Source organism: Alligator sinensis, unplaced genomic scaffold (assembly GCF_000455745.1).
Source record: "Alligator sinensis unplaced genomic scaffold, ASM45574v1 scaffold506_1, whole genome shotgun sequence".
NCBI classification, from domain to species: domain Eukaryota; kingdom Metazoa; phylum Chordata; order Crocodylia; family Alligatoridae; genus Alligator; species Alligator sinensis.
This window is the reverse complement of record NW_005842215.1, coordinates 1,601,250-1,614,198: the sequence shown is the minus strand read 5'-3', so window position 1 is coordinate 1,614,198 and position 12,949 is coordinate 1,601,250. Positions and strand designations below refer to the sequence as shown.

Sequence of the window (12,949 nt, the reverse complement as noted above, 5' to 3'; positions counted from 1 at the left end):
GGGGGGGGAAGAGGGCAATCCCTACTGCCCTGCACTGTGTGGGGGGGGCTCTGCCATGAGTGTCTAGAGGTCCCAATCGCCGCTCCTGCAGTCAGTGAGTACCAGGCGCTTTTTATTTTTGTGCCAGGACTAGGCTGGGGCCAGACAGGGCAGCCATGGGGGGGCTTTTCCCATGGCTCCCCCTGCCCGGGAAGAGGCGGGCACAACCAGAGGAGCCACGGGAGAACCTGCAGCTACCTAGCTGTGCCTGCCTCCCTGGCCAATCCGAATCGCTGAATCTTCCGAAGCCGATTCAGCCGAATCGATTCAGGACAGTATTCCGAATCTCTGAATCGAATCACTGTCCTCCAAATCAGCCGAATCCAAATCAAATACTTCCCTGTTCTCACAGGTCTAACAGATAGGTCTAGTTGTAACTTAAAGCTAGCTTCGTAGCCATAAACACATGGTTTTGGAGTATTAATCTCTTATTTCTGCTTGCTTAATGCATTCTGTGTAGTGTGTAAGGACCATGTTAATATACTGTATTGAAAATGTTGGAAAGAATGTGTGTTTTTTGCCTTTTCTCAAAAGGGTTTTTGATGTGTGACTGTAACAGAAGTGTTGGTTAACTTGGAGTCCTGTATTGAGTATGGTAACCTTAGCCAGTTATTCCACAGGAAATGCCCCTCCACAATGTGGCTATCAGTTTGGTTAATATAAATGACTTGAGGCGTATCTGGTTTTAAAAGTATGTATCAGTAAATGCAAGCATTTGACTCATTGGATTTTTTGGAGACTATTCATCTGTATATTAACAAATTGAGAATTCCATTATGCAAACTGTTAAAGCAGTATAGTTAATGGCGCTTAGAACTTCTACAAAAGGAACTTTTTAAATACATGAATAGAAGTAGCATATGCTAATATGGAAAATTACTAAAACTACTAGCGTTTCTGCAGCCAATGCATTTCCTTGTTTTAGAATATTCAGAGATTGAAAGGAGACATGATGGGAGGGCATGTCAATTGAAGCAGAAGTTATTTAATTGTAGTATTTGAAGCTTATTGAGTTGGTCTTTAATTAGAGATCTTGGAAAATCCTCATCCTCTTACAGTTCATGTAGATGAGTTAAGGCAGAGTGTAGTAACCTTAAGTGTTTTTGCTGTGGGCTGTTACTGGTGTCATATACTGCTGAAGGTGCTACCAAATTAATGTCTTAATTTTTTGTACAAAATCAATATAGTATAGTACTGAGATGTCAAAAGTAACTTATAAAAACAAATCCTGGTCCAATGCAACTCAGAAGTTTTGATGAGCAGTATCCAGTGTGTAACCTTAACCACTTTCAAGTATATGTAAAATGCTAAAACATACAAAACAAACAGACTAGACCTTTCTTCAAGGGAAATGGCTCGTTCTAGGCATAATTCTACAAAAGCATAAACATGCTTTTGGCTCTGTCTAGTGTACTTGGCTGTCTTGGTATGAACACCCGATTGCAAATTGTGCATGCTCTATCATGGTATTCCAAGTGTTGATATGGAAAACTTCTTGTCAGTGTCTGCTGTGGATGCCAAATGTAGTGTTATTTACACACCTCACTTTGAGGCTGCAAGAACCTTGGCATCATTCAGTATATCTGACTCAGAAAGCAAGTAGGTACTAGTTGCATACATATTGAGTTTAATGTTTTCTGATACTAAATTAAATGTTTCTGTGGGGTAAATGCATGAGGTGCATACAGGTTTATTTTTCTCCTTTTCAGCAGCTCTCTTTTTGTGTGTGTTCTTAGATCTTTTATGACCTTGTGCGGCAAATTAACAGAAAAACTCCAGTGCCTGGAAAAGCACGCAAAAAGTCATCTTGTCAGCTACTTTAATGCAAAGCTGTACTGTAGCTCTGAGCCAGGTAGGTTCTCCTATTTTTAGTTTCTCACTTTTTTTGTTTGTTTGTTTCTATTGACTTATGGGTACCTTGCTTTAAGTATTCTTTTTTACTTTTAAAGTAATGGTGAATGCAAATTGAGTCAAGCTCTTTGATAAAGGTATTTCAAATGACTGTTTTGACATTGTCGTTATAGCGTAAGAATGCCTTTGTAGCTTTTAAGGTGTGGTGCTTGTAGTGATGGACAAAAGTGATCTGACAGACTAAAGGAACAACCTAATATCTTCAAAATTAGTGTGGTATATGCGTGTTTTTTTTTTTTTGCTCCCACCACTGCATGTACCCAGGAAGAGCACGGGGGGGCATATGCCCCCTGAATCCATGCATGGGGTGAGGGCAAGCTACTGCTGCAGGCTGGGGCTGGCACTGGGGGTGTGGAGGGGGTTGGGCTGGGGCTGCGCTAGTGGTGGTGCTGGGAGGGGAGACTATAGGGGCAGGCTACAGCCACCCCAAAATTTGCTGTAGCCCACCCTCTCCCAACATGCATATCTGGGGAGCACTTGCCCCACATGCCCTTCCGGCATTGTGCAGTGAAAGGAGCTGCCTCCCTGTACCCCCCCAGATGAACCACAGCTTTGCCCCACCCTGGCTGTGCAGCATCTGCCCCCTCTCCCTTCCCGCCCCTTCCTTCCCCTCTTGCCCCTTCCCCCATAACAGACTTACCAGCCAGATGCTGTTCTCCATTCTGCCGGGCTGCATATTGGCAATTAGATTGGTATTGGCTAATATGGCTCGTTAAAAAGTGGCCATCAGTAAGTATCAGCCCAAAAAAATCTCTATCGGTGCACCCCTACCTTTAACCTTACAACCTGTAAGATGTTGGCGTGCTAGGGGCAGATGGCGGGGGAGCCATGTGGGGTCCGATCCTTATGACAGTGCAACCCTGGCCCTTTCCCCACCATCCACACCCAAGACGTGCATGCACTCACTGCCAGTGGTAAGCTGTGCCAGGGCTCAGTTGACTCTGCTGCAGCTGCTTGCAGCTTCCCATGTGCCTGCCACAGGCAGCCTGGGCTCTGGGCAGGCCCCTGCTGTCTGCCACGAAGCCTGGGCTGCTTGTTGCCAGTGGCAGGTTCATGTGCACTCTGAGGTGGATGGTAGGGAAGGGTTTGGGGCTGCACTGCCACAACAAGAATTGGGCTCCTTGTGGCTCCACTGGCATCTGCTCTGAGGTATACCTGTCAAGCAAAATGCCTGTGTGCCATGTTCCAGCATGTGTTCTGCAGGTTCCCTGCCCCTGCTTTTAGTGCTTACCTTAGCAAGGACATCTATCTATTAATTTTGGTACTTTCAGGCTTGTTTTCAGCTTTTGATATCACTGACCATGAGATGTTGACTCGTCTGCTGATCCAGGCTGTTCAGATGGATAGAATTACACTTTACTGGTTCTGTTCTTTGTCAGTGCCCTGCTGCACAGGTTTTTGGGGGGGGATTTTGTCATCCTTCCTACTTGGTGTATTTGAGGTCTCTGGAGGGGGAGAATTTTACTGCCGTAGCTTTTGTATTAATGCAGCTATAGCATGGAGATCTATGCTAATATGCAGGCAGTGTGGTGTCTTTTGCTTTACAGTTTATAGGCAAACTGCCTTGGGCTGAGTGAAGTGACTTTGAGATTTACATTATGATGCCAGATGCATATGAGGAGGATGGAAGGAATATTTGTGCCATATGTTGAATTGGGTTTTCAGTTTAAGGATTGGGCTTGTTCTCTAGCTGTTGTTAATTTTGGTAGTACATCTTCCCTACATCCCTCTGATATAATTAAGCTAAACTTGAAGTCAAAGGAATAGGGTACTATAAGGCGCGTTCTATTTGAGGCCATCCTTGAAGATGACTCAGACTGCTGCTGGTATAAAATAAAGCAGCTTATGTTTGTAGTGTTACAAGCCTAAAACCTGTGATGGTACCTTTTTGTTGCTGGTGTGACTCAGTGTGTCACTATTGATCTTTAAAGCCATACATAATTAACTTTCAAGTTGGTACATTGGCGTCAAAGAGGTAAATAAGGTAACTTAAAGTATATCTGAATAATCTATAATAACTATACTCTTAATTTCAAGTAGCATACCAAATACGATATATCTGCATACACTGGTATGCTGCCCTAAAACAATTTGGATACTATTTCAAGAACAATCCTCTCCCTCATAAGGGTGCTGTATTAGTAGCAGTGCTGTCATTTAGCCTGTCCCTAGATCTTCAAATCTAGAGATTAGTCTTCCAATGGAATCTTTCTCTCTGGCCCTAGCTATGGCAGAATTCAATTTTCAGAGCAGTATATAAAAATAACATTGCACAGACTTGCATCATATGAAATACAGCAGAACAATAGCTGTTGGAGTGCTTTGTTAGACTTTTTATGAATGTTCTGTAATCTGAAGCAGGGCTCCACAACCTGAAAACATTAACCCCTGGTCTAAAGTATAATGACCACAGGATTGGGTGTGTCCCTTTTAAAAATGAGATTGATTCATATGCACAGCAGAAATCTCATAATCCTTACCTAAGCCTCTACAATGCTTGTGTCTTTCTTTTTCTAATGTAAATTGGTTTTGAGGTGTGACTAACAAAAATATATGAGCATGTTTAACTCATTATTTTGGCACTTTAATAGAAGTAGTGAAATTGGATGACCTCTTTGCAAACTGTTAGCGCTCCAAACCAGTTTTTTTTTTTTGTTAGTTTCTGGACTGAAATGAATTTAGAGACTTGATTTATAGGTAGAGGCCTACTGAATTTGCAGTTGTGTGGATTACATGAAATCGGTAATGCCCACAAAATCCACTGTGGGGGAAGGGGTAGAGTCCCACCAAGTGCTGTGGCAGCTCGCTGGAGGGTGAGGGGGGCTGCCACCTAGATGGCTGCCACCTTGCACCTCACTGCTGATTGGCTGAGAGGGCTGCCTGTTATGTGACTCCATCCATAGATTCATAGATGCTAGGGTCAGAAGGGACCTCGACAGATCATTGAGTCCAACCCCCGGCCCGTGGCAGGAAAGTGCTGGGGTCAGATGACCCCAGCCAGATGCCTACCCAGCCTTCTCTTAAAGACCCCCAAGGTAGGGGAAAGCACTACCTCCCTTGGAAACCCATTCCAAATTTTGGCCACCCTTACTGTGAAGAAGTTTTTCCTGATATCTAGCCTAAATCTGCTCTGTCAGTTTGTGACCATTGCTCCTTGTTACTCCAAGAGGTGCCCTGGTGAACAGAGCATCTCCGATCCCTTGCTGTGTTCCCCTAATGAATTTGTAGGCAGCCACAAGATCATCTCTCGGCCTTCTCTTACAGAGGCTGAAGAGGTCCAGGCTCAGTTGTACAGGGCAGGAGGTGGCAGCAGCACTGGGAGGAGTGGCTACAGGGCAGGTGTAGCGGTACTACTGGGAATTTTGGGGTGGCCATAGCCCCCCAAATCCCCCCTAGTGTCACTGCTGCTGCTGCCTGCGTATGCCGGGTGCAGCCCTGGTCCAGCCCCCGCCAGGAAGAGGCTGGCGCAGCCCACAGCGGGCAGCCTGCCCTTGCCCCACACACATCCGAGGGGGACATACCCCCCCCCTATGCCTCTCCTTAGGGTACGTGCAGCAGCGGGAGCTGCCCAGCCCTCCACACCCCCTGGATGAGCCACCTGCAGCTCTGCCCCATGCCTTGCTCTAGGGTCACATCTGCCGTTCTGGCTGCACAGCCCCTGCCCCTCTCTCACTGGGGGGGGCCTCGATTTGCCTTCCCCATGCCCCTTCACCCCCAGAGACTTACAGGCAGGAGTCTGCTCTCCAAACTACCGGGCTGCATTCCTGGCTGCATGCTTGCTGCGACTGTACACATGCACACAGCATTTATCGGTAACATTATCATCCAAAAAAAGTCGATTGCCAATTATGTTAATTTTTCTGTTATTGGTGCGACCAATATATTGGTGCACTTCAAAAAAAGAATGTGTTCAAAAACCCAGTTGGACAACACTCTGTGGAACTTCATTCATTCTTGGTTGTAGCCTGTTATCTGTGCAGACAAGTTACACACCTTTCTTTCTTCTCTTGCATCGTTGGGTGCAGAATTTCACCCACGTGAATCTTGGTGTAGGATTAAGGCCTTGTACTGTGAATGCAAAATGGCCTTGAATTTGGTTTGGCTAAAGTGTGCTGCACACCTTCAGTGATCAAACCACCTGAATTTACTCATAAGCTTATAGATGAATTTAGTAGTTCTTGTGGTATAGATTCTGCCCTTTGGGCCCTGGCCTCTGAGGCCACAGACCTTACTGTCAAATGATGACACTTGAAAACTGCTAATAGGGGTCAGAGGCCAGTGTTCATCAGCCTACTACTAGTTCATTTAGTCCTGATGCCAAGTAAATGAACAGAATGTTATGTCCATTTGAAAAGTTGTACCCAGGCTTAGGTAATGAGTTATAAATGAACATACAATCAGGTGTCTGGATACTTTGAATATTCACATAATTATGGTATGTTGAGGCCGAAGGTAAATTGATATGTAATTAGCGTACCAATTTTCTTGCAATCAACAGTATTTGCATTATTTGTCTTTTTCTAATGTGCATTTTATAACTGTAATTAATGTGCTTATAAAAATGTGTGTTGTCTTTAACCATCATAAACTCATACTTGGAAGAAAATTAAAGTCTGGGGGGGGAGGCTTTTAAACTAAAACTGTGCATAAAAGTTTGGCTTTTTTAATAAAACTACTTCACCTACATTTTTGAGTGCCATCAAGTATCTCACCTTTTGTATAACTTTCATAACTGCCTTTTGTGCTGTTCATTCCAAAATCTATTTAGTTACTATATGGTGGCTTGGGATTTTCACAAGTGAACATCTGTGGCTCTGTATTTGAATGCAAATGTGAGGTGCTTCAGGGGAAATGCACAACTCTTCTAAAGATCTGATCTTCATAGACATGTAAAGAATAGAATTATTTGGATAGAATGGACTTCAGAGATCATCTAGTCCAATCCCTGTTATAGACCCAGGATGAACAAGTACTTTGGGGAGTTGGGAAGAAGAGGTGTGGGTACTAGTAACTTAAATCATGTCTGTATCTAATAGTGTTTCAAGTAGCACCTGAGAAGCTGTGCACCTGAAAGAACAGACCCCCTGCTCCACACACACCCACACACACATCCAGGGGTTTTTTTGGTATGTGTATATCTTTTTGGTCAGTTCCTCTGTAAAGGGGGGAGATTTTTTTTTTTCTGGGGGGAAGAAAAACAAACCCTCAAAAAATCACATCAGGAAAGTCTTGTAGATACGTGTTGAACGATTAAAATGTATTAGTTTTCTTAACTGCAAAACAGTATGTCGGTATCCATGTTTTTTCCGAGGCTAATTACTTGTTTCATTGTTACAGGTCTGAAGAACTGTTGCCCAATTCAACAGTGCCAGCATTCCAACTTTATTAAACCTACCAACATCATAAATGGACTTTCCTGTGGTGGTACCCTTTAAGAAATGGATGAAAGCTACTACATCAGTTTGCACATTCTAATCACTTTCCAGTGTCACGAGAGATTTTTACTTATAAATATTCTAAATGTATGCAACTGGTAAAACCAGAGCCTACATCCAGTATTACTGATAAGAGACATTGTTCATCCACCAATGTTGTACATGTATGAAAACTATGTACTGTATACTTCAACAATCCCCATACTTTCTATTGGAGAGTACAATAATGTAAATCCTAAAAGCACCACTATTTTAGCATAATAAAAGAAAGTCCAAAGAGCTCCTCTATAGACTACTCCGGATAACTTTGCTTCATCGGTATTTGTAGCTTATTGTAACTTTTTTAAAGAAATACAGGATCATCATCATTGTATTGTACAAAAGCGCTTTGATTAACACAACAGCTATATAGTTTTTTAATTTTAGGAAAAACCTGTGGAGACAGTGAATCTAGTCTTTAAGAGTCCTTTCAGTATAATGTCTGACTAAAGACATGGCCTTTAATATCTGTTGGGAAGGAAATGTCCAGACTTTTCAACCTTTTATTGTATGTTTCCTTTTCCTTGTTTACATAGGGAACAATGTTTATAGTTGTGTGTACAGTGGGGGTCTACAACAAGAAGTGTATATTTTAAAACAATTTTTTAATGATTTAACAACTTTTTGTAAATCATTTTTGGGCTTCTGCAGCTGTAGATTCTCACTGTGAATTCCCTTGCTTGCTCATGCATAAGTGTATTTGCAATACCAAATATACAGGTTTAGTACTTTTGCCTGTTAGTGATTGTTTTACATGTGTAACGTTTTGGTTGAGATGTTAAATGGTGGAAGAGTACTGTGGATGTGAATGTGGGAAGTAATTTTAATCATGTGTAATTGGTCACAGGGCCTAAGTTGCAGTACTTAACTTTTGCTGATTTTATTTAACAATGCCTTGTTGCTTTGTATGCATTAACGTTTGGGTGTAAAGATTGTGTGTATATCCAACAGGGAGCCACAGTATTTAAATTGACCAACCTAATGTTACAACTGCTTTGAGGTGGCCAAATGTAAACTAAAAGCCTTAATTAAAGTGGTGCAATTTTGTATGACTTAGCATCAGTAGTTCAATAAATTTGGATTGCCATGCAAGGGCTTGCATTACAGTTATCTGCTACTTGAATGCTTTGTGTAGTGTTTTAACAGCACTAGTAAATATTACATCATCTCTCTAAATACAATTGCGAGCAGAGCATCTTGCACAATGTGGATTCATACATCTGAGACCAAAAAGGGCTATTCTACTACCATCTGGTCTCATATACATGACGCTAGACCTAACAGTTCCTCCAGTTTAACATATAGGTAAGTAAAAGCTCTTTAAAGAAATACCTTGTTAGGTGAAAGACTAATCCTGGTTAGTTGCCAAAATACTAGCAACTTCCACTTTTTTTAAGCATTCCCTTTGGGGCACAGATTTTTTCTAAAGGAAGCTGTATATAGAAAGTGTATATGGGGCTTTTGGTATTGTTTTAATAATTAATTAGTGATGGGTTTGGGGTACTTGAAGTGTATTACCTATGACTACTGTTTTGACTTTCCTGTATAGAATGTTTTTCTTTTTATAACAAGATCAGTTAGCTTGTTTCTGCTAGTGAGAAGGTATGACTAGCTTTTCTATAGCTGGCCAATATGTTCTGCCATACTCGTGAAAGTATAAAATGGACCTTAAAAGTTCCAAAATTTAACACTAAAAGGGAGCATTAACACTAATTTTTTCCCTACTCAAGGGATTTTTGTGTGTTGAATATATTTTCAATTTTACACACACAGGCATGTACACATACAATACATTTTATTTCATAAATTCATCTTTCAGTAAAATTTTGTAATGTGGGAGATTGTGGTGACCTTCAAACTGACAGTTCTGAGAGTCTTGTTGGAAACTCAAGTCTGGTCTTGGGGAGGGGGGAAAAAGGGAATTCTGATCTTTCCTGTCATTGCTTTAAAGGAAGAATGTGCTCTATTGGCTGTAGCAAGATGGAGCCTTTGGTAAATGCAGCATAATCAGCTTGGATAAAAACCTGAGCTGATTATGAATCTTGGAATTCTAGAAATAACAACTCAGCAGCAGTGTTGACTATAGTTGCTCAGGAAGCATCCAACTTCAGTGGATTCCTGTGAAGGGGAAAGGAACTGGTATATATGAGGGTTCACAAAGTTGGCAAGTAGTGGAAGTATTAACTGTATATAGACCAAGTGTCATTTAAAAAAAAATGCATCTTGCATATCACCTCTCTGATGCAGAGCTCACTCCCAGATATGGGTAATATGATGCTTGCCTTTTACCCAGGTCATAGGCTTAGTGAAGTTCTGTAGTACTGTGTATGCCTCCTATAGATGAACCTTTCATAAGCAAAACCTGGTAGACTTGAGGAGGACGCTACTTCAGCAATTGGGAAAGCCACCTAAGGAAAGACATTGAGGGAGTGGCAGCAATGGAGATTGAGTAAAAATGAGGGAGATACCACTGTCACTTGAGGAAGTAGAAAAGAATTGTAGTTGTCTTTTGTTCCTGGAATGTTGCTGATGGTTTCTTCAATGTGAAAGGAATTACTATGTTTTCATGAATTAAAGTATCATGAACAGATGCTTTTTTTTTTTTTGTGATGAGGTTCCTTTTATATTTAACCTGTTTGGTTAGCAAGCCAGGAAGGAAGGGTTGAAAGACCTTGAAGGAAAGGTCCAAGGTCAGACTCACTTCTATGTAGGAATTTAACATTTTGGAATATAATAAAAGGTGTAAGGCAAACATTTTTCTGCATCTGTTTTAAAAAGGGCATGCTGTTGGTTAACAGTGTAGTAATATAGTGCAACAAGTACAGTTTTGGAATATAGATTGCCTTATCTTTGTTTTTATTTCATCTTTTTTCAGCGGGATTGGTGAAGGAACCAAAATTTGCTCTCAGAAGAAACAAGGTTTTATGTTGGGTCTTAAAAATACAAGTTTCTCACTGGCTTTTGAAGGTTTTTTTCCCCCAGCAAATATAAGAACTGTATGTAGTTTTGCTAGTTCCTGCACTTGATCATCATTAAATGTTTGCACTGAAATCTGGCATTCTTACTTATGCTACTGTGTGTAGTTAGTTATATATGGACAATAGTAGGCAAAAGATACTGAGCTGGAAATTGGTTATACTCTAGAATTTGCATGTCTGTCACTTTATTTTTTTAATAAGTCTCTTAAAGTTTTCTCTAAAAGATATTATTCATTGCCCAAATGTATAAAGTCATTCCTCTTTAAGAGTAGAATCTGAGTGTCAGCTTCCTCCCAAACTCTGCCTTTACCTTGGGGGAGTTCCTGGGTCCCAACTCTGAATATTTACGTTTTATATCTTGTAAGGGTGTTTTGAAACTTAATTTGTAAAATGGCTTTAAATCCGTAACTGAAAGACCTCATCACTGTACACAAGTAATCTCAAGTAAAACAGTACCCAAACTTGCAGAAAAGTACTGCAGAGTTGCATGCTTATTTGTTTTTAAAAGATAGATTGATACTTTTGCCTTTAAAAGGAGGTGGGAAAAAGCTTGAGAGAGTTCTGGATAGATCAGTAGGTTTCTGTCTTGCTCATGGATTACATCTGTAAATTGCTGTTGCAAGGCACGTGAGAATTAGAGATAATAAATAACTTAAATTTGGGGAAGACTTAAGTAGTATAGATAAAAATCTTAGATTTCTGGTGCTTTGCAAACCTTACTGCACATTTCTTTAGAGTTGGAAGCTTTTCTTCTCTTGTAATTGAGGCCAAGCCTCTCTCCTCCAATCCCCACCCTCTAAACCCCCAGTGGTTACTCAGTTTGAATGAGAGTTTCTGTGGGTTGTTTTTTTTAGTTGAAACCTGTCTGTTTGAGCAACAATACACTATTCCTCTTTGAAAAAGAAAAATTGGATAGTCTGCATACTCTGTGTGTGTGTGTGTGTGTGTGTGTGTGTGTGTGTAACATTTTTCCTTCAATTGTAATGCAGATGCAGCTAAGCATGAAGATGCATAAAAATCCTTGAGCTTCCATCCAAACTTTTTTTCCAAAGAATTTCATACATGAATGACAACAGTCTCTAGACCTTTTGTGTCCAGCTTGTTTAGAGACTAGGAACAGGAAAACTGGAGCAAAAGCAACTTACACAGTTGTAGTTCTTTGAAGTTTATACCTGAAAGCATATCTAACAAGATTAGAGAAACAAAACTCTTAATCAAATTCAGTTCTTATACCTGAAGTTGGTCTTCCTCAATTACCTAATTTGCTTTTCTCTTTTTAGTGAGTGTGCTGTGGTCAAGTTGGATTTTGTTTTTTGTTCTTAAAAAACAAACAAACCTGTTCTATTTATAAATAACATACTTATGATTTTAAGATTCCATGGTTTCTCACTTTTTCTCTCTTCCAGGTTGGGTAGAAAAATGAAATGGCACAGCTGAGTCCATTTGTACTCTGATTTCAAATTTGTGTTACACTGTGGGTTTTAAACCCTGTAGGAAATCTTCATTTTGTTTTGAAAGTGGTTGTCTTCATACAAATATTTAAACGGCTATGGAATCCGTTCATGTAGCCTTAGTTTCATTAAATTCTTAAATTTTTTTTGGTAATCTAAAACCTGGATAAGATGAGGACCGGCTTTCCACTTCCTTTGGGACTAGTTTGTATCAGGGCTGTTTAAGTTTTTCTGCTGAAACAGTATGGTAAAGGGCCAGAATCATAGACTAAACGAACTGACTAGCATTTAATTCCATGCTCCTGTAACACATTTGAAGAGGAAGCTCTGCAGAGTGCAGACTTGCAGCTTCAGTGTTTTCTACTTTCACTGCCACCACTTTTTGAAAAGACCGTAGCTGAACTAAAATTATTGGGAAATGAACTGTTTTTTCAAATGCAGTATCTCTGCCTGTCTATTAAAAGATCTGTGTCTGATTTTAAAATGAATTTGCAGTTGTAGTTATTTCCTCCTTTGTTCAGTGTAACTGAACTTTTCACATTTTAACCACATCATACATACTTCCTTAAGACCTAGCAGGAAGTTGATCAGTTGCTTCAGTCATGCTGGGTATACATATTCAAGAATAAAAGGTTCTATTCTTCTCTACAAAAAAACAGTAATATTTCAGGTGAAAGAGGAGTATGCACTTCAATCCCTGAAACTCCTAGTTACCCATATATTAAATTCCTATGTTTATGCTGGGCACAATGAAGCTTCCTTCTCTTGTCCCTCCCCCTGCTACCAAATGATTGTTCTACAGTTTAAGAAAATAGAATTTTTTAGTCTCTAGCACAGCATGTTACTTCTCTAATTTATAAAGAACTAGGAAGGCTGCCCCACTGATCTCTATAACACCTAAGAGTAGTAGGCTTGTGAGCCAAAATCCAGATAGCTGGGTTCCTACATTCTATACTGTGTAAATGAAATAGTAGATTCAATTTTAAAATAAAGTTGTCACATGCACTTTCCTTCACTAGTATAGGACAATATATTAGTTTAGAATCTGACATTACAAGCTTTTGATGGTGTATATAATTTGGAAGGGGAGGATGGT

The 12,949-nt window shown here is 40.4% G+C and overlaps 1 protein-coding gene across 2 annotated transcripts in view; it reads left to right on the top strand.

The window, feature by feature from the left end:
* The window catches only part of RAP1B (RAP1B, member of RAS oncogene family), a 53,381-nt gene extending 44,847 nt beyond the window's left edge, over positions 1 to 8,534 (top strand). For both annotated transcript variants that reach the window (XM_025207975.1, XM_006026964.2), the window contains exons 7-8: positions 1,776 to 1,891; positions 7,288 to 8,534. In XM_025207975.1, coding sequence (XP_025063760.1) covers positions 1,776 to 1,862 — 87 coding nt within the window. In that variant the 3' untranslated portion in view covers positions 1,863 to 1,891; positions 7,288 to 8,534. The remainder of the gene's footprint in view (positions 1 to 1,775; positions 1,892 to 7,287) is intronic.
* Positions 8,535 to 12,949: the final 4,415 nt, after the last annotated feature.